The sequence below is a fragment of the Ascaphus truei genome, chromosome 17 (genome assembly GCF_040206685.1).
Source record: "Ascaphus truei isolate aAscTru1 chromosome 17, aAscTru1.hap1, whole genome shotgun sequence".
In the NCBI taxonomy this organism is placed as follows: domain Eukaryota; kingdom Metazoa; phylum Chordata; class Amphibia; order Anura; family Ascaphidae; genus Ascaphus; species Ascaphus truei.
In genome coordinates this window covers 28,208,019-28,235,954 of record NC_134499.1, presented here as the reverse complement: position 1 = coordinate 28,235,954, position 27,936 = coordinate 28,208,019, and the positions used below count along the sequence as shown (strand labels likewise).

Below are 27,936 nucleotides of genomic sequence, written 5' to 3'. Positions count from 1 at the left end.
GATCCTCGATCAACAGAGCCACCCCTTGGTTGAATTTCTATAAGAGCGCTGGTTCCGGTTTCCTATATACAGTGGTTATAAAAGGAAGACTCACCTCAAAAAGGAGAAGGGATTCTTCAATTGGACGGTCTCTCCATGGGGAAGGTGGGGGGTTGTGACCTTTAATTTCTTCCACCCTTTGGTGACACACGTAGGCGTGACCCCTGAAACAGAAACCAAATGGCAGGTCACGCTGGAAGCAGATTCATGCGGTGTTAGGTCGCAGATGCAGTCCCCTTTGTACTATGCATTACAGGCCTCGGCAGGGATGGAGTTAAAACCGTTAGAACTAGGTCTATGTGCTCACTTAGCAACATCTCGGGTCAGTTTTGCAGATTCCCGGGGGCGTTCGGTAAAATCCCAGCCCTAATGTCTCGCTATACATCATCCCGACTCTTGCGTTCTGCTCAAGGATGTCTTCCGTCTAACCCTTCTGTATCCTCAGCCCTCTCCCGCCTTAAACCCCTCACACTTACTACCCCACACCTCTAGAATGCCCTTCCCCTCAAAATCCAAATAGCACCCTCTCTATCCACTTTAGCACCTTTCTTAAAACCCACCTCTAACAAAACATACGGGTGGCTCCACTGACCGATACTACACAGCTCATGTACACTGACCGTGGCTCGTGTACACTGACTGTGGCTCATGTACACTGACCGTGGCTCATGTACACCGACCGTGGCTCCTTTCAGACGCACTTACCCGAACGCCCTCATATCTCTAAATTCTCCCCACTTACCACTTAGATTGTAAGCTCTTCTGGGTAGGTACTAACTTCCCTATTGTTTTATGTCTGAAGCGCTTGTTGCCATTACATGTTATAATATATCACGTGTATTGTAAAATGTGGAACTCATCACCCATGGAGACTGTGATGGCGGATACAATAGATATCTTCCAAAAAAAGGCTGGACGTCCTTTTTAGAAAGGAAAGGTATACAGGGATATACCAAATAAGGAAACATGGGAAGGATGTTGATCCAGGGAGTTATCTGATTGCCAATCCTTGGAGTCAGGAAGGAATTTATTTTTGCCCTTATGAGATATCATTAGAAGATATTTCACTGGGGTTTTGTGTTTGCTTCCTCTGGATCAATAAGTACAGATATAGGATAAAGTATCTGTCGTCTAAATTTATCATAGGTTGGACTTGATGGACGTGTGTATTTTTTCAACTTCATCTACTATGTAACTATGTAACTAACTATGTAACTATGTAAGGCGCTATACAAATAAAGATAGACATACATAAATACTTTTACACTCATCCCTGTAGCAGAAGCCGAGATACCAGATGGATACTCACCTTCTAATAAGCTCCACAGCCCACTCGTACAGCTGGCCAAAGTTGTCGGAGGCATGCGTCACTGCGTAGGGCTTGTATCCTGCGAGGAGGAAGATTGAGGTTTAAAAGAAACCCTTGCCATTCGGAGGCCGTTTCGCTTTTATTTATTACTGGCGTCTCTTCCATCTCACGTAAACACCAAACAGGAAAAAAACCGACAGATTTCATTTTCTTTTTGCCCATCTCCTGCTCTCCTTTACCATGGTGATATCCCTCCCACACATCTGCCTCGGGACAAGACATGTTGTCCTGGGGCCAGCGAGTGAAGAGGCCCGAGATCCTGAACTGTCTCTCCGTGGCGCTGAATAAAAGCCGAAGGGGAAGCAGGATTCGGAGTAAGCAGGAAATTGGCAGATCAGGTGGGACAAATGCCTTCCGTTTCCATGTTTAATTACAATTAAAGTGCCACGTACTCCACGTTTAGCTGCTTCTTCCGTTTTAATGCGTGCGAGCCATGGGCCCTTTAAATATCACATGGTGTAAGGCGGCTATAGAGAAGCTTACCCAACCACTCCACCATATCCCTGATGGCAGTGAAATACTTCTCCTCCTCTTTCTCTGGGTTGGTGTCATCATAGCGCAGGTAGCAGATTCCCTCGTTCGCCTGCGGAGAAATAACACGGTGGGAATGAGAGGAACACCGTGTGTTTTTAAAGCGGTTGTCCCCCCCTAGGACAAAAGTACTAATGACAGTGACAGGTACGGGACACTTTATAACAATGTTTAACTAGATAGAACTTATATTTGGTAAATGAGCGAAGTGGGAGGGGTTCTTCTGCCTACTCCCTTTTCCTCTTCATTAGGACGCATCCGAAAGCCGAGAGACCTGGGCGGTTCAGAAAGTTCTCTGCAGTAGGGTGTAATCCATGAAAAACTCATGTTGGACACGAAAAAAAAGGTATCACAACCTACGAAGAAGATTACTTCTGGACAAGTACAGCAACTAGAACCTGCTACTTTTTCACCTCTACTACCAGCAAAGTGGTTATATCATCATCTAAGGGGTTAACTATGCAGCTTTTGGAGACAGACGAGCTACCCTTACAGCCGCCTCACCTTTGCATAACCAAAGTTGAAGTTGATGGCTTTGGCGTGACCGACGTGCAAGATTCCGTTCGGCTCGGGGGGAAACCGGGTCCTCACCTGGAAACACAACAATAAAACGGGATTATTCTGGTAAAGAGCCGCACAGACGTCTCATGGGACCAGCATGGAAGCAGTGTACACGCAGGCAGAACTATGGCTGCACCCCCTCCACCCACAAAGACCGGCACTTAAAGTTTGTGCATTTGTCTTCTGATGATTTTTCTGTCCCGATCCAAACACACAGCAGCATGGAATTCTGGGAGATGTAGCCCCGAACTAAACACACCGCAGTTTGGAATTCTGGGAGATGTAGCCCCGATCTTAAAAATGCAGCCCCCAGCCCAAGAAAATATTTGTTTTTAGAGACAATACCCCCCCCCCAAAATGTGAAGCACTTTAATAAAACTAATTTTGACATCCTTATTCTTTAAAAATAAATAAATCAGCATTTAATGACAACCGTTAAGAAATAACTCAACGGAAATATTTATGGTCAACCAAAATGAGTTCAAGCGTTTGATCCCATTGGCCGCCTCTTTCTTTGGTGAAAGAACAGACGCTATTACAAAACAGCCAACGAGTAAGCCTGACGTGTACCGAAAATCAAAGGACCACTGCAGAAAATGCAATGCCTTGTTCGACAGCTACAGGAAGAGATAACAGAGAATGTTTTTGCGGCGACAGAAGATAGGTCTCTTCAGCTATGGAGGGGCCTGTGCGTAGTCAAGATTGTCATCAGTTCCTTACCATTATAATTCGGTCACTGGCTCCTGCAAGAACAGGGCCTATTATGGTTCTTTCCCCTCATACAGAGGTAAAAGGAAGGGTTCAGTGTAGTGTAGGACCTGCATTTTTGGTTATACCTTGACGTTTGGTATGCAGGCTTATAACGCTTTGGCCAAAGGGTTTAACTAAATAACCAAGTAATTATTATTATTATTGAAGTATTTGAACTTTGTACTTATTACCATATATGTTTTGTCAATTGGATGTAGCATGGGGCTCCCGTCTTTTCTTTGTATAGGAGAAGCTTGTGAACCACTAGTGGGGGAACACAGGTTTGCAGAGACTGCTCTCACCTGTCCTCCAGTGATCTCCAGGTGTTTCTTCAGCAGGTTCATGGTACTGGGCGTCACAACATATCCTTCCGTCTTGTAATTTTCACCTGGACGGAGAAGAAGTCCATGATCTGACTGCACATGTGCAGACACCTGTGCAGTTTCCATGCCAAGAAGCCGCCAGTCCGGCTTTCTGCATGCTGCAGTTAATGCGATACAGCATTCAGGAGTGTGGTTGCCATCTGGTAATGTCCCTTGTCCGATACCAACGACCACGTATTTTAAAACAAATGGATGCCGTTTTGAAACTAGATTTGCATGCAAAGGAAAATACCTCCTGGGATTCTTCATTACTGGTAAATACTAGAAGCACATGGCAATTTGATTTTTCTTCTATTACATGACAACATGATTTAGAGCAGGGGTGCTCAATTCCAATCCTTAAGACACCTCCTAACAGGTCTTCAGGATATCCCTGCATCAGCACAGGTGGCTCAAATTGAGCCACCTGTGCCGATGTAGGGATATCCTGAAAACCTGACCTGTTGGGGGTCTTGAGCACCCCTGATCTAGAGAGGAATGTAAACCTAGATGTAGATATGCCTGTTTGATATAGCTATACAGAGGTGGGCTCCCTGGGGACAGAGTTGATCATCTTACAGCTTGATGAGAGGCAGACGTACCGGGCTTGTGGAATTTCAGGGCCTCTCCTCTCAGCTGCTCCATCAGAGATGTGGACTCCAGTTTCACGTCACCTAGAAAACGCACGGAAATAAAGAGAAATTGAGAAGAGTGCATATATCTCCCACTCGCCATACGGTTTATCTTCTAGAAGGGGCATTTGTATTTGCTGCACACTGTACGGTGGAGGGTTGTCACTTCTTTTTACCCACTGTAACTTGTTTAATATGTCTGGTTATACCCACGTACCAGCTTCACGTTGCTTAGCCAGCAACCAAGCGGATGAGACCCAGAAGGTCGAAACAGCCGCCATCGCTTCTCAGCCGTCTGGCTAAGATCAAATCTAGTATCGGTTCTGCCGGTGGCAGAGGTGGAATGGGGAGTGGCACGCACTTGGTCCTCTGGCCTGGCCAAGTAAGAGCATGGATCCCGAGCTTTAAACGTCCCTTGCACTCCCGCGTGGTTAATCTGGTTAGGGTCCTAGTAAAGACCTCACAGCTTGCGCAAGGAACGGAGGAGGCCTCGAAGCGCAAGGAACGGAGGAGGCCTCGAAGCGCAAGGAACGGAGGAGGCCTCGAAGCGCAAGGAACGGAGGAGGCCTCGAAGCGCAAGGAACGGAGGAGGCCTCGAAGCGCAAGGAACGGAGGAGGCCTCGAAGCGCAAGGAACGGAGGAGGCCTCGAAGCGCAAGGAACGGAGGAGGCCTCGAAGAGCAAGGAACGGAGGAGGCCTCGAAGAGCAAGGAACGGAGGAGGCCTCGAAGCGCAAGGAACGGAGGAGGCCTCGAAGAGCAAGGAACGGAGGAGGCCTCGAAGCGCAAGGAACGGAGGAGGCCTCGAAGCGCAAGGAACGAAGGAGGCCTCGAAGCGCAAGGAACGGAGGAGGCCTCGAAGCGCAAGGAGCGGAGGAGGCCTCGAAGCGCAAGGAACGGAGGAGGCCTCGAAGCGCAAGGAACGGAGGAGGCCTCGAAGCGCAAGGAACGGAGGAGGCCTCGAAGCGCAAGGAACGGAGGAGGCCTCGAAGCGCTAGGAACGGAGGAGGCCTCGAAGCGCAAGGAACGGAGGAGGCCTCGAAGCGCAAGGAACGGAGGAGGCCTCGAAGCGCAAGGAACGGAGGAGGCCTCGAAGCGCAAGGAACGGAGGAGGCCTCGAAGCGCAAGGAACGGAGGAGGCCTCGAAGCGCAAGGAACGGGGGAGGCCTCGAAGCGCAAGGAACGGAGGAGGCCTCGAAGCGCAAGGAACGGAGGAGGCCTCGAAGCGCAAGGAACGGAGGAGGCCTCGAAGCGCAAGGAACGGAGGAGGCCTCGAAGCGCAAGGAACGGAGGAGGCCTCGAAGCGCAAGGAACGGAGGAGGCCTCGAAGCGCAAGGAACGGAGGCCTCGAAGCGCAAGGAACGGAGGAGGCCTCGAAGCGCAAGGAACGGAGGAGGCCTCGAAGCGCAGTATGTGTGAAACACAGGACGGATTATTCGCATGGACTTTTTATGTTCCCCACTTTTATGCACGGCACCAATCACCCCCCGGGCCTTTTGGCTAGGTGTAAAGATGTTTGTGAAGAGCTTTTGCACCTTCCCATACCTTCTGATCAGGGGCATTTTATTACACGCCTCTTGCACTAATGCACTTGTTTGTTTTTGAGCGCGAAGGCACTTTGTCGTCCTTTCCAAGAGGAGAGGCGACGAGAGGGGCGTTGGCCATCCTGGTTCGGCCAGTGACAGAAGACCCCTCAGGGACCGAGGCGGATGACGGAGGATCCCCGGGTCAAAGTCTCCACTCAAAAGCATGGCTGCACGAGTGGCGTCGGGCAAAGTACACGCAGAAACTTTTGCTGGCCCTTTGGCCGAAGTGAACCTGAAAGGACGCACCTGCATAGTTGGCGCACACCTGGGACCTGTTCACCAGCGAGCACATACACTTGGGCTCCAGAAGAATAGGAAAATAAAAACCTGGCTGAGTAGGTTCACTAGCTCTGCACTTCTTTAACCCAGGCTGTGCTGAAAAGCTGTGTAAGGCCGGGTCCCCGCTGGCGCTGACCGCGCTTGGAGCTTGGCACGGTTACCTGCGTGACTGGTAATCCGTCTATGCTCAAGCTGTGGGTGCTCATGCACGAGCACGCACGCTCTCCCAAACTTGGGGCTTGGCGAGACAAGAGAGTTTGACTTTGGAGCGGAGAACCCTGCTCTGACCAATTGGGAAAGAGAGGCAGAATAGGCCGAGTGGAGAGAGGTGGAAGGGGGGACGGGACGGAGAGAGGTGGAAGGGGGGGGGGGATGGGGGAACGGAGAGGGGGGGGTGAAAGGAGAGAGGTGGAAGGGGGGCGAGCGGAGAGAGGTTTTTTCTTGCACAAATGTTTTTAATTGCCATTTTTGGAAGGGGGGGGGGGAGGGAGAGAATTGAGACACACAGACGCCGCCCCAATCCATCCAATGACACGTCCCCTCTTTTCATAGCCACGCCCCCCGCTCAAAAAATGTTGCAGGACAGCAGAACGCTCATGCTTGAAGAGTTGGTGACGTCACCACTCGAGCATGAGCGCAGTCAGCGCCAGCGAGGACTCAGCCTAACACGGCAGGCATAAGCTTATAGGGCTCCATGTTACAATGGATAACATGCAAAGAGTGACACACAGTGCTCATTTGCATGTCATTACCCAGAATCCCTGGCTGCAGTGGAAGCACTGTTTGCCAAGCGATAATGGAGAAAGACAGAGTTGCAGTCCTGTCTGAGGCATGCAAATGTACCAACAAGCGGAATTTTTATTTGCTGTACACCTTCTAGAAACAAACACTTCATATAATAAAACTTATAGGATTAGCTCATAGCTCAGAAAACTGAACTCGTTGGTCAGACAAACAGAATATACAGCCACTTAAGACTTTAAGTCACCTTGCACAGGTGCAGTTTGAGATCCTGCCACCAGATGGTGCAAGTTAGCCAGAGCGGGCTAATTCATCACCCCCTAGTTACTAATTTCCAGGAATGTGAAGCTAATCGCCAATGCTGAATTCTAAGCAGCTGCCAGTCATGTGAGTTCTAATCATCACCGAGACATTTGGCTGAGCCGGTGCATTTGCACGAGAGGAGAGCCTGACCTACAGGCACATATTTCATTCTTGATATCTTAAATATTGCTCTAACTATGGAAACAGTGCAACCCAATCAGTACTGGAAATTACACCATGCACTATGCAGTCATCACCATGTAGCAGCGTTTGCCATCTTACCTGGATTAATAAAAACCCAGCCCCAATTTGATTTTTTTGCTTTACATACATTGCCATTTCACCCCCCGCGCACACAGTTCATTGCTTAATCCTCCAGTATATTTCTATTTAAGATACGGATTCAGTCGCCTGGATTTAAATGCTCCATCGTGTACAATTCCTACAACAATGGGACTGAATGTGAAAATGTCCCAAAGTTACACTAGGACAGAGATTCAGAGCCGAGAGGCCAACGCTGGGGCAGGTTTCCAACACGTACTAAAGCCCAAAACATCTCCCAAGCTAATGCCGGTGGGTTAAATGTTACAGAGATCGTGAAAATCTGGTGTGCACTAGAACAGGGGTGCAAAAACTTTCCCCCCTGCGCCCCCTCCTTACCTAGTCTTTGGCGTCATTTGACGCCGCGTCGCCGAAGACAAGGTAAGGGAAGTTGCAGAGGCCTCACACGATCCCCCGGCATTTAATTGAAATGCCTTGGGGAAGAGCGCGGGGTCTCTGCAACCGCTACGCCCTCCTACCCCCACTGGTTGAACACCCTTGCATTAGAACAGTGGTGCTCAACTCCAGTCCTCAAGCCCTGCCCCCCTCAGGTCAGATTTTCAGGATTTCCCTGCTTCAGCACAGGTGGCTCAATAGTCGACTGCACCACATGTGCTGAAGCAGAGATATTCTTAAAACCCGACCTGTTGGGGGGGCCTTGGGAACCCCAGGCATAGGTCTCAGTTGAGTCTCTGTTGGATCATTAAGCCAGACTTTGAACCAATGCATGCTGCTCCCCGTTTTCTATGGTGGCCAAAATCCTCCCCTCTCTTGCAGCCGTAATGCAATATCAACCCTGAAGTCTTTGCCTATACAATGCAATGCACGCGGGTCGTGGTTTTCCATGGCCCCAGCTTCTGGGGTTTATGCAGCAATGCATTCTGGTTCCAGCAGTCTTGACCCCTCTCAGCTGTGTTGAGTGCAGACCCTATCCCATAATCCCCCTCTGGACGGGTTTCTTTGGAGGCTGGAACCCAAGAAGTCTATTCACAAGCAGCATTTCACCCGCTGCGCTGAGCCGCCATTATCCTGACAGCCTAACATCAACCTACAAGAACACGCACGTCTCAGAAACTCCCGCCTGACAGCCCGTCAAACCTACACACTTTATTTTTTCCTTACTCCTTTCCACCTCCTCCCCCCCCCCCCTCCCCCCTCACTACAACCATGAATAGCACAATTACAAAATAGAGAGCGGGAGAACAATCCCCGGCTTGTGCTTTCCACAGAGCAGCGGTTCTGCCTGCGAGACGCCAGGCTCCCCGAGACCTGAAAACCAAGAGACGCCTGTAGTGACGAAGCTACGCCGCACAGCCCGGCCTTTCACTGGCTAGGCCGAGACCCACTATGCCAGGGACGGCCAACTTCAGTCCTCAAGGGCCACCAACAGGTCAGGTTTTAAGGATATCCCTGCTTCAGCACGGGAGGCTCAGTCAACGTTTAAGTAGTGTTAGGACTTGCAAGAGGGGGAATACCTCGGATTTGGTCTGTAATCTTAAAAATACTTTGGCCAAAGAATGCAACGAAATGACCGTCACCTATGAAGACAAACAGAAGTATTTAACTATATAATTTTCCATATTGGATGTGGCACGGGGGCTTTTTGTCTTGTTACATTACATCAGGATACAATCTCAGTAGCACTCCTTTTTGAGACACATATGGTGCAGTGGGTTTGGGTTCTGAGCTTGCTGGGGCGTATGTAAATAACATTTAAAGCGGCAACACAGGCACGTTTAAACCCGGTTCTAATTGACGGTTTACTTCCCGGATTTCCAAAGATGGCGCCTAATAGGAAGCTGCAATATCAGCCATTTTGGCTTCCTGTCGGCCCGAGGGGCCCATGGGAATTGCTGCCCCTTCGTATTTCCTGAAGGAGAGCTTTAACAAATTAGTCAACTGAGATTTTAGAAGCCATACAAAATAAATACCATGGCACAGCCCTGGGTGGCCCCACAATTCAGTCATAAAAAATACAATGAATGAGTAGACGAGAGTGCCGCTTTAAGGCGATTGGATAACTGCTGAAGTTGGGCGCGGTGGAGATGCATTTTGCGCCAAATTTACCAAGTTATTCTACTTTACAAGACACTTTCTTGTAATGGGGCCTTGTCCCTTTCCGGGCTGGAAGACCCATTATAGGAATGGACCAGATTTACCGAGCTGTGGTGGAAGGCGCCTTATAGCGAAGCTCTGTTTGGTCCAGATTGCCCTATATCGGTTTGTACCAGAAAGGCCGGCAGTGCAGTTTGAGGCAAACACAAAACAACGTACGGCAAGCCCCCTGGCACTTAAGGGGTTAATAATTTTTTTTTTTTTAAACCATGTCTGAGGGGGCAGGGAATGTAATATAGTGAATGGGTCGACTCCTTTGAGGATAGAAAGTATCATTGTACTAGGTAACCAGAGAATTCTACTGAGACAAAGGACGTGTGTGTGAACATTACAGGGCCCCTGGAAGAACGGAGTCCCCATTCCGACTCTCATCCTTCAGAGACGGCGCAGGAATTCGCTCTCTGGATCTATATACTCATGTCACACCGGACATAACCGTGCAGACGGGAGTGTGGCGGCAGGAGGACCGTAAAAAGCAACCCGCCCCCCCCCCCCCCCCAAACGTGGGCCCTGGAGCCCAACTTAAAAACAGTACGTGCTTCCCCTGAGAGAACTAGAAACCGAGCAGGTCTGGTTAACCCACAGGCTCTCAACTCCAGTCCTCAAGGGCCACCAACAGGTCAGGTTAAGGATATCCCTGTCTCAGCACAGGTGGCTCAATCAATGGCTCAGTGGAAAAGTGAGCCACCTGTGCTGAAGGAAGGATATCCTGAAAACCTGACCTGTTGCAGGGGTCTTGAATACTGGAGTTGAGAACCCGTGGGTTAACCCTTAGGCTGAGGCCCCAGTACCTCCGCTGCACGCGCGCCCGCGAGACTGGCGGCGCGTGAAGCAGATTCCCCGGTCTTCGGGGAGCTGCAGACCAAAAGACCGGGGGGGAGGGGGGCGTGTTGGAGGCGTGGCCATGACGTCACCCGGCAGGTTCGCCCTCATTGGCTGAACCGCCGGCGGGGCGTGGCTTAGCACTCCGTAGCGAGTCCTGCTCTCAAGGAGCAACTCGCCCGAGCGCTGCGGCCCCCCCTCGCAGCGGGCCCGGCGCCATTGAGGGGAGGGCTCTCGTCCGTGCAGCGTCCGCCACAGCGGGCGTTGCAGTAGCCAGCGGGGACCAGCCCTTACCGGGCATTACAGGAGCCACCTTGCACACGTCATTACTTATTGAGAGGCGCCCCCTACGCATAACCCCAAAGGGGGCGAGATCCTCTATGTTACAGGCCAAGACCGTGTATTTAAACATACCCAGAACAAAAATAGCAGATCCAATACTATTCAAGATAAAAACATGGCGTCCTGCACGCGTTTATACAAAATGTATTTTAGATATTACAAACAAGGCTGAAATTATATATATATATATATATATATATATATATATATATATATATACACATACACACACACACACACACACACACACACACACACACACACACACACACACACACACACACACACACACACACACACTGTTCGACAAATCCATTCACCTACAGGCCCGTGGCGACTGGATTTGACCCCGTGGCGAGCTCCTCATGGCCGCCCAAGCAGGGCGGGATTGGGGCCGGGACTAGGTGGCGAGTATATTTTTTGGTGATTTGTCAACACACACACATACACACACACACACACACACACACACACACACACACACACACATCGAAGGGAACAAATCAGGCCTAAGCTTGGGAGCACCGTCAGTGCCACTGATGAGGGAAGTGTCAGTGTTTAAGGGACAGTCAGTGTGGAATATATGTGCGCACACAATATATATTGTACTGGCCTGAGGAACTTACATTCTATGGGCGCTGACAGTTGCGTAAAAGAATTAGCGAAGGAAACCAAGAAAAGGAGCGCAAACGTAACTCCACTAACTGCTCTGGTATTGAACAGCACTGTCTTGTATTTGGAAACGGCCAAGCAAAAAAAAAATAGAGGTAGGACTTGTGTGTGTCCAGTATTACCTCTCTGGACAGTGACCTGACCGGCTTGGCCGGGGGGCGCAGGATACCATACATCCGACAGACGCAGACATTCCTTTAAATGGCACAACCAAGATAAATATGCTGCCTGTCGCAGGTATACGTCGGCGCGAGGCGCGACAAAATAACTGTGCCCACATTTTGCCTTTGATACATAGAGCCCATAACACACCGCTATATTCCTTGCACGCGGCCTTTTGTGAATAAAGTGTGACGCATTGTGACAAATCAGTGTCAGACCCAATGCCTTGGTCTATTATAGTGCTAGCAACCAGACATGTCACAAGGAGGAACTCAAGATGAGAAACTACCTTCACCGGTCCCCCTTACACAGAAGCGGACTTTAAAAGGGCAACTGTGTGATGTTAACAAAACTATTCCAGTGCTCCCCAGGGCTGAAATTCACTCAGAATGAAGGGATTAACATGGAGAAGTTCTGCAGAAGTGCACAGGTGGAAAGTTTCCAGGTAGGTGCCCCCCTGCTCCAAGGTGAGAGCCCGGGCTGCACCCTAAAGAATTCTCCCATCAGTGAGCTCCAGACCGAGAGGGAGGAACCGCTGACATTCACCATATGGAGCACGAGACCCCCTTCCATTACCAAAGGTCAAACTCAATCACACGTGCAGATGCACACATACTTCCCCCAAATCACTGCAATCAGGCAAATAATCATAATTTTTTTTAAAAGTGACAAATCAGTAGAGGATATGCGTCAGTGCAAATCTGGAAAAAATAAACTATATATATATTTCCATTAAAAATACCGCCCGTTTAACCTTTGCGTAAGGTTCAATTCCCGGTGTCAGCTCCTTGTGACCTTGGGCAACTCACTTTATCTCCCTGTGCCTCAGGCACCAAAAACAGTGTAAGCTCACCTGGGCAGGGGCTGTGTCTGTAACAAACCTACGTGCTGCGTATTATACTGCAATTGTGAAACGCTTTGCGTCCCATTGGGAGAAGTAGAAAATGAAGGGTCGGTCGGGACACATGCACATATAAATATAAGCAGAATATAGAAAAAACAGAAAGTAGGGTGAAAACTGCCGAGGGGTTTCCTTGGGAGTAGCACTGTGCAGAAGATGACCTAGCCGGAGACGCGTGTCTGCAGCTTCTCAGAACCGACACTGTCTGGGTTTGGCTGAGCTCTTCCAAGAAAGCCAACAGAGACGTATAGAAAACTTCTCCTCCCCACCCGCTCTCCCCAGCGCAATCATCTCCTTTCCTAGAACACACACAGGGGGGGGGGGGGGGTCCCGAGACACTAAGCGACTGCCAGACTCGAGGCCCTCGCTGTGCTCCGTCCCACGGGAATGCCAAGTCGCTAATCTCGGGGCGCCGAGCGTTTACGCCGGCAAAGCGCAACCAGCCCTTCCGCGCCGAGCACCGTACCGAGGTCGCCCACATCGAAGGCAGTCGCATTACCACCGAGCTCGCGCATCGTATTCGGGAAAAAAAAAGGACACGTACTCCGCACTCTATTGTAACATTTACAGAACCTTTATAATCTCCATTAACAGCCAGCATTTATTACATGTCCCTTTAACCCACTGGAGAGCAATGCTTGCAGGTCCCTATGGCAGGCAAAGAGTTAACCTGCCCGTATTCTCTCTAAGCATACAATACCCGACTTGAACATTTTTTCCCTTACACTTTTAGATTTTCCTTAAGCCAGCGGCTGTCTGTAAAACGACTCGTATGAAAGGTAAAAAATAAATAAAATAAAAACCCGAATCAATACAGCAGTCATTTTATGAGCAGGGAAAAGTACCAGCTGGCAGAGCTCAGCGTCTTCATGTCACCTCTAAGAACCTCAAGAGAAAAGAGTCAGACTCGCTCGCAGCCCACCGAGGCCCCTTGGAAATTGGGGCAGCTTGTTAAATGCGGCTTCTAATTGCTAGATAAACAAACGTGCTACAGCCGACAGCCAAGTGGGGAGGTGCAGGGGGAGGCTGGCGGCAGTCAGCAAGTTGGGGGGGGGGGGGGGGGAGAGAAAGAGGCACTTAACCACTTCACTGCCGAAGAGGTCAGCAGACAGGTTAAAGCAGGCGAAGCCTAGAAAGCAGAAGTCCTATACACAGGCAATATTTACACGCAACAAGGATCCCAGGGAGAACATCAAGACGATCAGAAATAACCAATATTCCAGCTGTCCCGCAGAACTGCAGGGTCCCCTTCTCCAGAGTTTCGTTATTTCAGAACTGGAGAAGTCTTCGGGATCCCGAAGCGAAGGATGACGGGGACGCTTTGCCCGATTATCAAGGAGTCTTCAAGGGAGCTTAGAAGACATTGATTTAAAAAAAAAATCGCCCCTTCTATCGATCAAGTGATTTATTTGTTAGATTCAGTCCGCCGGGACAGGCGAACGTGCGTCACTTCCTCGCCTGCTCAACTTATTTTGTGTTCCCATGTTACTAAAGCCTTGAAAGCCCAATATGCGCATCCGCATTATAGATTCGCGAGTGTACGGATTGGGGGTTTTAAAAAGATTTTTAAACGCCAAATAAAAAAAAAATCGCAAATCAATAAAAGGAGCGATTTTTCCGTGAGTCTGCAAGCACCCTTAAATATTCTTTGACTATTTGGACAGGGGACAGTGGGCAAAGGGGAATGGGGGGTGACAGGTCACCTGGAGTAACCAAACCAAAAAACCGCAGCGCGAGGTCTCGGGTTACGTTTTACACGGGATTTTATTTATATTGCAAAGATTTCTAATGGTTTTGGTTTATTGGGTCAAAATATTAGGTGAGTTCACACCCCCACAACATTTCTGACACTCCGTTTTCAGAGCTCGCAAGTTATAGTTTAAACGCCTTGAGATGCAGCCGTGGATCTGGTGTGAGAACAGCGCAACCGCTAGCGTGCAATTCTAAATAGTCTTACTCCCCCTTATCCAAGATACCCGAGGGCAGGAGGAGATTTGAATAGTTTCACAATTGGGAACGAATATGTAGTCTTTCGCATGGCCTGTTTTCTCCCCCAAATGGTTATCTCAACGTGTCATTCTTTGCCCTCCTCCTGTATAATTGAGTAAGAACTCCCAATTGAGGTGTTTCTGATGGACGGAAGATACTGACTCCAGATGGGCAGAGTTCCCTATATGGCTAGAAGGGCAGACACTCAAAAAGTATCATACGTATTTACAATATGTTATTATTTAGCCTTGAGATGAGTAAGAGGAGAGACATTCAAACTGTCAGCTTTGTAGAACAGGGGGGTTCAAATCCAGTCCTCAAACCTCCCCCAACAGGTTAGATTTTTAGGATCTCTCTGCTTCAGCACAGATGGCTCAGAGTCTCATTTAGCCACCTGTGCCGAGGCTGGCATATTCTGAAAACCTAACCTGGTTTTTTTTTTGGGGGGGGGGGGGCCTTGAGGACTGGATTGGAGCACCCCCTTTTGTAGACGGATGCTTTTTTTAAAGGCAGATACTTCAGAAACATGGCAGATATACGGCTAACAAGGGAGGAAAAGGACTCCGGGGACAAACTCCAAACAATATGGGCAAGAAACAAACATCCAGTGGGAAAAACAAATGAGGAAATAGGAGGTGGGAAGAAAACGTACCGTTTACAACCACATCGGGCTTCTTGTCTGTGTCTGCCGCCTTCTGCTTTGTAACCTGGGGGCCCGTATAAAACACAAATATATATAAGGAAGGATTTCAGAAGACAAATGTAATTTACTTAGAACCGATATAAGAGACATTAACAGCGTTCAACCGGGGTATCAAGTGCCCACAGATTGTAGGACCCACTATAGGGCCGGAATGTATAACAGGGCGTGCACTCTTGTATACGCACACAAGCTCAGGTACATACCAGAACCGACTACTCCCGCAGCCGCACTCGCCCACAGATCGTCATGGAACACCCAGCCAGTGTCCCGAGTATACCCAGAATTTCGGAAACCTTCAAGTTATTTCTAGTACCTGTAGAAGGCCCACCGGATACCGGGACCCACAGGGGAACGTCCCTGGGTAACAGCCCAGGCCTGGAACTTGATGGGTTCCGACAGGGCCGGTTTGTTCTTTTGCGGGGCTCGGCGCAGAGGCTTTCGTGGGGCCTCTAACCTGGTCTGGCACGGCGTCATTGCAACGCCATGTCATGGCAACATGATACTATTTGACGTTGCGGCGCTATGACAACAGGACGCCGAAGGACATGCTGCCGGACCGGTAAGAGACAGAGAGACCTTGCGCTCTTCCCCGGCAATGAGCTTTATTGTTGTGACAAAGAGCACTGTAACCGCGGGGCTCGTTGCGATGGCGCCGCCAACAAGCCGGCCCCGGCATCTAAATAACTATACCTACAAACGCTGTCTAGGTGCGTAACCTGCAGCACACAGCGAAGGGTTACTGGAGGGAAAAGACCTTCATCAGGTAGGAGTGTTACCGAAGGGGGTCTTATGTTGTGCTTGGGGCTACTACGCGCCAATATGCGAGATAAGAGCTCCAACACAGTGCTGGCATTAACATTGGCCTAAGTGGCTTCAACATCTGACACCGGGACTAATAAAATGGACAATAGCGCAGCGGCCTTGTTTAGTGTGTGCTGCATACGTATATAGATATATAGTGTGTTACATATGTTAAGGTGGCCCAGCAGTCATAAAGCACCAATGTATGGTGTTCTAAGGGAGGGCAGACTCCGGCCCCCCCATAAAGGGGTTACACTTACACTAACACAAGGGCAGGCCAAGCATCAAATACACAAGGAATGAAATGACAATCCGAGGCTTTGCAGCAGCTTGGTAACAGGGCAACATGGGAGCGCCGAATGGTTAATGTCTATTCCAGCCATCGGATGGAATAGCAAGGTCGCAGAATGTACCACAAGGGGGCATACTCTACCCCTGTAGCAGTCAACTTTAAAGTCCCTAAATGAGTGAGGATGTGTGTGCTTTGAGCGTAATGGAATTGTAGTCACATGAAAAAGTGAGACCTCATTAAAAGGAGCAGTTCCTTTTATTTATTCCCCCCCCCCCCCCCCCCTCGAGCCAAACCTCACTATTGTCAACGCCGAGTGAAGTTGCCAGATTTAAATCAGGGGAAACGATTTGGCTGTCAGGTACTGGGCCAATAGGAAACGGCAGTAATATCAGTTGCGGCTTCCTATTGGACGGCCATTTAAATGCCCTTTAAGAACCATGATGTAACACCAGTAACTTCACCAGGAAGTATCCAGTTGCCCCCAGAGCTGAAAATAGTGCGGTTCAGCTCTGGAAGACCCCACAGCTCCAACGCTGTGAAGAAAATGAATTGGGCTTAGTAAGGGTGGATTGCACCTTTACAGTCTATGATGGCACAAACGCACAACACAACCTCACTTATTCACAACACTGTAGCCCTCTTACGCCTTCAAGATCTCTACTGCTACATGCAGAAGTGCTGCTGATCCTTTAAAACTTGTAACCCCTCTGCTGCCAGACCGGCAGTGAAATCCTGCAACGGTTACGTCACCGGACGCCAACCAGTGCGCGACGGCAGCGTGCTCATTTCCTCCCAGGCCACAGCGAGCGCTCATGTCCACACTGCGTCGCATGGTAAAGCGGTAGACTGGCCGTCTCCCCGTAAGGAACGCACATCCTATGCCATGTGCCGCAAGAGCAGGGGCGCTGCCGCCGAAGCCGCGTCGCCGTGAGCACTGGCTGCGGTCTGGGGGAAAAGAAGCGCGCCGGAGCTGGACACAAGTTGGCTTTCTTGTGACAAATGTTATAGGAATTAACCCCTTCACTGCCCCAGTCACAGCCAAATAAACACACAAACCCCCCCCCCCCCACACACAGAAACAAATACCTTGGGTTTCTTTTCTAGATCCGCTTCAGTCTTGGGTCCGAGTAAATGTAAAACCTGATTTAAACAGAAACAGAATTGGCAGTGGTAAAAAAGGACACAGGTCATCAGAGGTTAAACGCAGCTCAAAAAAGGTGCAATATAAAATGTTTCCCAAAAAAATACACACAAAAAATACACCCCGTTCACGTACCTGCATGTCCACCTCGTTCTTGATGATCTTCCCATCAGCCCACTTCAGTTTGTTTCTCGCTTCACCTGCAGACACACAGGGGAGTCAGAATAGAACTAGTGAACAAGTGATTCCAACTACCAATGGAAGAAGTGTGGCGTCTGCTCTGCCCAATACATCCACGGACACTTTACCACAAGGGAAATAGCCCACTGGGATCTCATAGAAACAGGGGCCAAACTCTCTCCAGCCACATGACCGAGAAGCTGCTCGAGGCTCCAGTCCCCGCTGCGGGATAGAAGGATTTCTAAGCGGCAATCCAAGCGCGTTTTACAAACAAAAACTTTTTGTTATATTTTTACATCGGATTGAAGCAGGGGGAGGGGGGGGGGGGGTCTCCGGAGCTAAACCCCATCAATAACAACTCTGCGGACCACCTGCTTCCGGAGACAGACCTCCCTGTATGGGGGTGCCGGTAGCCACTCCACTCAGCTACCGGGGTTCACATTATGGCGGAGTATCGAAGATCCTGCGGCCAATAGGAAGCTTTAAACCACAGACAGAGCGGATGCCAGCACCGCATTACGGAGGCATCTATCCCCCGGAAGCGGGGGGCCCTCGGAGCTGAAATTAACGGGGTTCAGCTCCGGAGACGCCCGGCTTCAATCCGGTAGCGCTTGAATTGTTCCTCTAATACAGGGGCGACACTGAAGCAAGACTCCAAGGTTCCTTCTTTTGGACGCTCTTAATATACAGCACTATAAACACTGCCCCACACCTCTGGAACGCCCTTCCCCTTAATATCCGACTAGCACCCTCTATCCACCTGTAAACACACCTGCTTAAGGAAGCATACGAGTAGCTCCATGGCTGATACTTTACACCTCACACATACACCTTGCCCCCTTGCAGACGCACTTACCAGAACGCCCTCCTACTATCTCGTACTGTGTGTACGTCCTTCCTACCAATAAATTCGATAGTAAGCTCTTCGGAGCAGTGACTCCTTTTCCTAAATGTTACTTTTATGTCTGAAGCGCTTATTCCCTTTGTGTGTTATATATATTGCTTATACGATTGTCCCGTATATTACTGCTGTGAAGCGCTATGTACATTAATGGCGCTATATAAATAAAGACATACAATACACAATGTTACAGATGGTTCCCACCTCAATGAGATGATACACTTATTTCGGAGGCACAGGGGTGGGGGTGAATCTCTCTTACCCATTAGCAGTCCCATGTTAAAGCGGTACCGCTCTGCCAGCAGCTGGGGTTTACATTTCTGAACCACAGCCTCTACCTAGAGGGAGGGAGAAAGAAACAAACATTACAGAACCAGCGGAGACAGAGGAACAGCCGCAGACCTTAGAACGAAGGTAGGGTTTGTATACTTAAGGCTACGGTCTCAGTATTTACTGCTGCACGCGGGCCTGGCGACACGTGCACAGTAAAAAGCCGCGATCGGCAGTCTGCAGGGGAGCAATGGGGGGGGGGGGGGGGGCATGATGGGGGGACGCGGTCATGGCTGGGCATAGCTGCCCTTACAATGGCTGCCCGCCGACCACATGATCGCGTCACATGCCGGCGTACGCGTCATCACGCTTTGCCACACGGCCCATGGGGCATGGCCCATATAGGACTGTGCTGTGGGGCGCGCACCGCAGCGGCCACTGGGGACCCGGCCTAAAGCAGCAAACCCCCTACTCTTCTATTTTATTTCTTAAACAGAATTTAAACTAAGCCTTCTTCCGGAGCGGCGCTGCTCGCGGGGCGCTCCTCTGTTCCTGGGATACTTACCGATGTAGCTGCCAGAGTTTTCTCTCCCTTTGGGGAAAGTAAAAATGGCCGCCACATCAAGCCAATAGGGAGCCACAACGCTAAATCGGAGGGATAACATTGTGGTTTCCTGTCCAGGAAATACCGGCGACCAAGCCGGTAAGCATCTCGGAAAAATACGGGAGCAAAAAATGATGTTATGGTGAATTAAAAAACAAAAACAAAGTGACAACCCTTTGTCTCAGGCTGCATTACTGACGCGATGGCTTGGTCGCGATCGCTGGAAGTCATCTCAATTTGATTTTTCCAGCGACCATGGCCTGGCGTCACGTCGCCGGCACTATAAACGTAGCCTCATGTATACAGTAAATAGAAATACCACTTGTGGGTACATTTGCATGTCTTAGACAGGTCTGCAGCCTGTGCTCCCACTGCAGCCAGGGAGTCTGGGCAATAACATGCAAATGAGCCCAGTGTGTCACTTGACTGCTCATCCATTTTAACATGGAACCCTTACAAACACAATTATTGCCCAATAACAAAACAATGGAATAGACTTTTTTTGTGAACATTGGGGATTGCGGCTTAAAGCGGACCCCCTTGTTTAATGAGGTTTTCCCATCGCAGTCCTGTAACACTTACGGCTTCTTCGATCTGCTCTGGAGTCACCGTCGCACCCACGCCACTCTCCTTCTCAAAGTCCGCAGCATCGATGGGGTCCAGGGGGTGAGACTTCACATAGTCCAGCGCGGCTAGACACAGCAACGAGAGGGACTCCGGTGTAAGGGGAACATGAAGATATCCGGCAAAAAACCCTTTACAATATTACTTTCCAGTATGTAAACTTCAAGAGAAGTAAAGAGCACGGAACAGCGGTTGAAGTGTGCCAGTATATGGGGGGTGGGGTATAGAGCCCCCTATATACACTAATAAAGCTGGTATTTAATCTTTTTTTAAAAGGTGTCCCTTTGCAGGCAATTACCCAGAATCCCTAGCTGCAGGGAAGCACTGTATGCCACGTTATAATGGGGAAAGATAGGGTTGCAGACCTGTCTGAGACATGCACATGTACCACAGGGGGTATTTTTATGTGTTGTACACTGTACAGTAAAGGGGGGGGGGGGGGGCGTTTACACCTCACCATAACTTGGGTCTGGATATAGCTCTTTTTAAAATAATCTAATACTTTTAAATCTTCCCTCTTCTTTTCTAGCCTTATAGTATCAACAGAGCCAGCCTTTAAAACTGGTGCTTAAGAAACGCTGCTCCATTGATTAACCCCTACCCTGCCAGTGCTTAGCACGGTGCTGCCAGGCCCCCTAACAGAACACGTGAAATTAAGTGTGGTCTCGCATTCGAATATCACTGCTCTAGTTTAATACGGCCCTCAGCCTAGGAGGCAATGTGTAAGAGCCTCCGATATTCTCACTATAATCAGAAAATTGCTAAAAGAGAAAGATAGCTTATTTTTAAATTGTATTTAATTGCTACACCAAGGAGCTCCCAATCTAATGTTCTAGTGTTCAGGGTAAGGAACAGGTTAGAAGATCTGGTTAAAAGGATCCCCACCCCCCTTTATTTTTACGGCATGAGAACGGGGTCCCCCAGAACCAAACATCCCTATATTCAGCTCAGACCCCTCCGCCCGCCCTCCTCCCGATTTCCTCCGATACTTATTTAGGTTAACTTGTTTGAATCTTACTCCAGGGGAAACAAAATGGCTGCCAAAATCTCAGGCCAATAGGAAGCTGCAAGATCACGAGTTGCAGCTTCATATTGGATGGTCATTTAAATCCCCTTTAAAAAAAACTGGTAGCAATAACAGTAAGCATCTCTAGAACCGAGAGGTCCCCGGAGATGGAAATAGCGCGGTTAAACTTAAGGGGACCTCGGGTTTGGGTGGCGTGCTCCTTTAGGGTCACAAGAAGCTGACAGTGTAAATGACACAGCAGTTCCAAAGTGACATGAGGAGGTCTGGGGGTTTAATTTAGGAGAAGCAGCTGAAATTTGTCAATATTTAGTCTAAAAAAATAAAAAAAGGTGTTTCACTAGAAATTGAAATTACTATTCTAATGAAATGAGAACATAGACACCAGCCAGTATATATTTCTACACACAAAAAATAGATAAATATCTACTGAAAGTACCATTCAGCTGCAGGTCTGTGCTGATCTTCTTGTTGGCGATGTAGTCAACCAGAAACCCCAACCGCTTTGTGTCCTTAATGCGAGATGCCACATTGTACAGTAGGGTGCCCGTCACCTTGTCCAAAGTTGGGCCTAATATTGCTTGGGCCTGAAAGATAAAAGAAAAACAGATAGCTATACCAAAAGCGCCACCCCCCCCCCCCCCCCCCAAATTGATTTGACGGACTGTCCCCTGTATAACACACACCCTTTTTCTTAATGCTCGTTCAGCAACAATGTTTTGATAACTTATTTATTGTCGTCTTATACTGCATGTTGTATGGGCAGCGTTACGCAATAATTATGATAAGAATATTTGCATGTCATTACCCAGAATCCCTGGCTGCAGTAGAAGCGCTGTTTGCTGAAGATAATGGGGAAAGAGAAGGTTGCAGACCCGTCTGGAGACATGCAAATGTGCCACAAGTGGTATTTTATTTACTGTATTGTGGAGGGTTTTTGTCACTTATTTTACCCACCATAACTTTAATGTCTTGTGTCATGATATCATGAGATATTAAGTATTTCAACCGATCTGGTGCTTATGGGGCTAATGTAGCAACAGAGGGATTTAAAAATAATAAAAAAAAAAAAGGATATTGGGTTTATGACAGGTTAAAACTTTTCCTGGTTCTGTGCTGGTCTTCAAAGAGGACTCAGTGGGCCATCAGTGATAGGCCTCCCCAATTAAGTGTGACATGTGCTGTGCAGAAGGCCATAAACGATAACCAGAGACTATTCTGCTAGCCTCAAAGAAAACTAAATGTACTTGAATGATTAATGGTGCATTCTAGAAAGAGGTGACACACAGGTTATGCCTTAGTTGGAGGCTTTTATTAAAAAGGAGAATATCATGTAACGTCATCTACTTTACATACTAAGAGTTACATATCTGTACTCATGACAGAGTCGCATACAATGAGACTACACATGATTAAGAGGTGCCAAGAACAGATATCCATTTGTCACTCAAGTTTAAGAGCAAGACGGTCATAATTCGTCTTGTTACGTCCATCAGAACCGCCCGAATCTATTGATATGACGCACGTGTCCAATTAGTAGAGAAAGGAAGTTAGGGGTACGTTTATATATTGAGGCAAAAACGTAAGCGTTGTTTGGTAGAAGTTTTTTTTAACCATCGTAAAACTGTCACACTCGCAGCCGAGTTACGACAGGGGAGGGCTTATGTTGCTTCAATGGAGAAAATAAATAAATTGGTACATAAGACTTAGCAAGCAATGCGTGCGCACCAGGGACAAGAGCCGCCCCTCGATGGGGCCGCTGAAGACAGGAGATCTGTGCTCACAACTCGAGACAGAGCACTGCCCCCCCACCCCCACGGTCCAGCCAATGACGACTGCCCCCGACACGCCCCCCCTGCAGACCGGGGATCTTGGCTGCATGCCCTGTCAGCCTGGCAGGCGCGCAGCACCAACACAGGGGCCTTAGCCCGCGTTCACACAGGGGGCTTTGCGACGCTGCGTTCGCCTGCTGGGCGATGTGATCATCCCAAGCAGACGTAATGATCCGACAGAGCGGGCGGGCAACGGGCGGTGCAGCATCACAGGCGCAGAGCAAATGGAGGCTGCGCTGGGCTGGACCCCCTCCGTCTTCACTGCCGAGTCTCAATTTCAGCAACCAAACAATGTAAAAATCTGGACATTAATTGGCTGCTGAAATTGACGTCACGCTGCTGCAGCCGGAGATCACAGATTGAAAAGACTCCCGCGACTGCAGCAGCGTCGGCGCCGAACTTTGCAGCCAATGGTAGTTTCAATACTGAACACTACCATTGGCCGGCAGGCACCTGTGACGAACACACGCACGTCGTGTAGAGTGCCGCGTGAGCGGGGCCTTACACTTTGGCCAAAGGGTTTAAACTAAATGACCCTTTATGAGAATACCAATATTTAAGTATTTAACTATGTATTTTTTGTCATATTGGATGTAGCATTGGGTATTTCTGTCTTTTGTTGTATCCGTTTGGTCACACCCAGAAGCACTTCTTTTGAGATATATATTATTTATGTGGTTGGTGCTGGGGTTAGAGTTTGCTGGGATGTGTGTCTGGCCGAGAGGCGGACACATTAGAGCCTGGCATTTTGGCACGCCAGATCTGGTCAACCTGGGGTTCCACACCTACAGGTGGTGATGTAGTGAGGGGGGCAGCAAACCCCTATGCATCATTTAGGCACGGTTGACAACTCTTTAAGCTCCTTTTCACTGAGCCCCTAACTGGCCTTCTGGTGCACACTCCACCTTCTGGTGCACACTCCACTCATTTTCTTTGAGCACTTTGCATTGCACAGCGCACGGGAGCACTCACACCCTGGGGGTTTTGTTATTGGGTTCTCAATCATCTATCTTTCTGCGGAGAGAGCAAGACTACGTGCTGATCTGTGGTTGCCCCGCAATCGCTCACGAGAGAAAAGATCACGTCAGGGTGAATAGGCCTTCGGGCTGAAAACCTGCAGAGTTGGACTCTGTCTGGCCTTGTGGCCAGGAACCGTAAGAGGACATTGGAATCTGCGGATTAAGACGCTCACCGGTAACACCGGGAATCTTCAGGGACTTTTGACTTGGAGAGCTACTGGAAGATAAAAAAGGACAGGACTGATCTTCGAAGAAGCAGTCACAACTGGAGCACACCTGGTACCACATCTGGACATGAGCACAGATTACAATTGGACACCCTCACTGCCAGGGCTGCGAGTAGGTTTACTGGCTCTGCACGTTAACCCAGGCTGTGCCGAGAAGCGGTGTAATACGGCAGGCATATACGGCTCCGCGTAACAATGGATAAGTAGTAAGAGTGACACTGTGCCCATTTGGATATCATTACCCAGAATCCCTGGCTGCAGTGGAAGCACTGTATGTATATCTTTATTTATATAGCGCCGACAGTGTACTGAGCGCTTCACAAAGACAACACAGTGAATTATAATAATACAATAAGCGCAGCAAAGCAAGACAATAGGAAAGGAAATCCCTGTCCGAAGAGCTTACAATCTAAGTGGTATGTTGAGAGACTTGCACAGACAGCAGGTGAGGGAATAAGTGCAGTAGATGGCAGTGCTTGGCCACAGTGGTTAGTAGGAGTGACTGGGTGTGGGACAGCAGCCATGAGTCCAGGCTATTGGGAGGCTCCTTTTGCGATGTGGGTTTTAAAGTTGGTCGATATTAAATTAGATGGGTTAATACCATTAGCAGGGAAAGAGGTGGCAGGGAGCATGGGGGGGGGGATCAGGTGTGTGTATATGGCTGGGTCCAGGATTCAGAAAGATATCCCCAGCAGCAGGACGGAGGAGTAGAGAGAGAAGGTGAACAGACGATTTGTGGGGGTGCTTTTTATTGGGGGGTGTAGAAGTTGTTGGAAAAGGTATGTAAATAGTGGTGCAGTGTATGGGCACATGCATAGGTGGAGGGGGGAGCGATGACACAATGTGGATAGGAGGGGAGTGGGGAAGTTGGAGAGAATAGAAAAGTGTACAAAAAGGAGCGAGAAAAACAGCAACCAGAAAAATGAAGAGGGAGGGCATAATGGGATGAAGGGAGAGAGTTAGGAGGAGAGAGGATAAGAAGAGCAGGATGTGAAAGAGCAGGTGTATAAATCAGGCCTAGGAGGGCAGTGTAGTACCGAAGATTAAGCAGCAGCTTAGAAACGGAGTTTAGAGATGTGTACAAATTGTCAGAGCATTTAGAAAGCCAAGTTCTCACAGTTGCAGGTTGTTGTTGAAGTGCAGAGTCCAAGTCTTGTAGTATTCAACTCCAATGCCAACTCCAATATTAACTCCACAGACACTTCATATGTGACACCGAGTTAAGAGATAATGGGGAAAGACAGGGTTGCAGACCCCCGAGACATGCAAATGCACCACAAGTGGTATTCTTATTTACCGATAAGCACATGTAATGTAAGACACCATGCGAAAAAGGTTCATGGTCATTTGATTATGGCGTTTGCACAAGAACATTTTTACCAGGAAAGAGGACGTATCTCTCATCCCTCCTGGGTTCCATTGCACAGATCACTCATTTATTCCTAATGAATTGCTGATTAGCTCAGGGAATTAGTGCAATATTGCCACATCGCACACGGTGATAGAAGTATTAATTGCATTTGCCCTGCGGTGGGTTCGTTGGCGAGGAGGGAGCCCATGCATTTCCTGCAGCTGTAACCCGAGCCCCCCGCCCCTGACGTGTTAGCAGTCGTCAGTCATTTCCTACGAACGTCATTGGGAGGGTCTGGTTATCCAGTGTGGTGATTGAACGTTCCATCCAGGGTAATCCGACGGCTGATCAATAAGAAACACTAAATTAAGCTCCGACTGCAGATATGGAAATAACTCCAGCTGGTGGCACGGTCTCGGATTTATCCAGCAGGCAGACGCTTTCCCATCCGCTGTGAAACCAGTCGGGCGTAAAACTTCAGGAGTTAAAAGGTGCAGTCCCTACTTGGACCAAAATGATGAGTAAAATCTGTAACCGACACCTCACTATAGAAATACAAGACCCTCTAAGGCGAGGATGGCTAACGTCGGTCCTCAAGGGCCAACACTGTGCTGAGCCACCTGTGCTGAAGCAGGTATATCCTTAAAACCTGACCTGGTGGTGGCCCTTGAGGACTGGAGTTGATCACCCCCTGTTATAAGGGAATAACTCTATATACGCAGAAGCGGCCATTCTCGGACGAAAATCCCTACTGAAGTTTACATGGATTTTCAGCTGAAAATGGCCCTTTTCACCATTAATAGAATAAGCACCTAAATACAGGTGGTCCTCAGTATCAGACGGTCCGCTTTCCGTCGAATGCCTTATCGGACGCCGTATAATGCAGCCCGCTGGACGCATTATCCAACGGCAGAACCGCGTATCCGACAGATTAACATGGACCCGCAATCCGACGGCGGTTTACGGGACGCATTCCGTCGGATAAGCGAAGACCGGCTGCATTTGAAAATATTTTTTTTTGTAAACACGGGAAGCAGAGACATACGAGGGTGGGGGTTTCTATTTCCTCTGGCTACTCCCTTTTAGGGTAGCTAGCGGGTAATTGATGAGCTCTCCCCCAGTGAGCGTCCCCCAAGGACCAAAAAAAAAAAAAAAATCATTTCTCAAAGAGCAGTAAGATGTTGCTTTAAGTATAATAGTAGTTTAACTAACGATACCGGGTAACAAATCACAATGGGTGCACAGCAGCTATGGTCCCGCTAGCTGCAGAACGACTGGTGTAATAGACGTAGAAAGAGAGGCACTCCGCTGGTCTTCCAAAGATTATAACATGAATTGTACACGTATCCATGTTTCGGTCAGCTTGCAAACCTTTGACATAGGACCGAAACGCTGATGCTTGTACAATAACATTTGATGATCTTTGGAAGGCCAGTGGAGCGTCTCATTTTCTGCTTTAAGTATAAGTACAATTATTTAAGACATTTACAATATTTTTGCTAACAGGGTTGTTCGTGGTCAACTCAAACCACTCGTACAAAGCCGTTACACACACCGTCCACGGAGATAGTGCAACCATTAGATTTATTTTTTTGAGGAATGGCATAATAATAATAATCTTTTAAAAATTCACTCGACACTGTCTTTTTGGCAGCGAAAGGGTGAAACTTTAAAGTTACACCTGAAACAGGATAAAGGCTGTAAAACTCCCAACCCATGTATTTAAAGCAATTATCTTACATTCACATGACGCAAGTCAATTAAGTTCTTTGTGCATCGAAACAAGGGTGGACATGAGGGGAGGAGGTATTTTAAGATGTTGCGTCCATTAAATTAAAAAAAAAAATCAAATCATATTCTATATGATCATAGCAAGGGATCTGGCACATATGTACAAAAAGTAATTAAGACATTTGTTCGCAAGAATACCGTCTGAACTATCCATCTTTGCAGTTTCCTGTACTAAGGGATAACCCTATACCTGGGATGCCTTATTATGACATCGCAGTTGATAAACTATAGAGATGAATCCACAAAAGGAACGTATAATATTGTGGACACTAGAAATCTCATAATATTCGAGTCTCAAAATGTTTGAATTCCCTTTTGTACATACTTGCCACATCCCCTATTTATAACCATGCAGATCATGATACATTTTTTTATCAAATTACTTTAGGGATAGTTCGCAAAAGCATAACTGGAGGAATAAATGTCACTCCCACCGAAAGTGTGTAAGTGCTTCCAGTATGTTAACCTGTTCTAGCCATATCTAGTCTGACACACACACACACAATAACTTATGTCAGTCTTATTAAAGGTATGCAAGAACATGCTAATCACTGGAAGTAGGGAGCAGAAACTTCAAAGCTGGAGGGGAGATATATCAGAATAAATGAGTTCTTCAGTATTAGGTGATACCTTTTTTATTTGGACTAAATTCATGGTCATAGGACAAGCTTTCCACTCTTTACACATGTGAGCTGTCTGTG

At 48.4% G+C, this 27,936-nt stretch overlaps 1 protein-coding gene across 1 annotated transcript in view; it reads right to left on the bottom strand.

Annotated features, from left to right (window-relative positions):
• The window catches only part of QARS1 (glutaminyl-tRNA synthetase 1), a 42,908-nt gene that overhangs the window by 12,086 nt on the left and 2,886 nt on the right, over positions 1-27,936 (bottom strand). Inside the window, 12 exon segments of the mRNA XM_075574465.1 lie at positions 95-203; positions 1,349-1,427; positions 1,892-1,991; positions 2,444-2,530; positions 3,553-3,638; positions 4,215-4,286; positions 15,128-15,182; positions 17,358-17,411; positions 17,548-17,612; positions 18,756-18,831; positions 19,950-20,059; positions 21,455-21,602. Coding sequence (XP_075430580.1) covers positions 95-203; positions 1,349-1,427; positions 1,892-1,991; positions 2,444-2,530; positions 3,553-3,638; positions 4,215-4,286; positions 15,128-15,182; positions 17,358-17,411; positions 17,548-17,612; positions 18,756-18,831; positions 19,950-20,059; positions 21,455-21,602 — 1,041 coding nt within the window.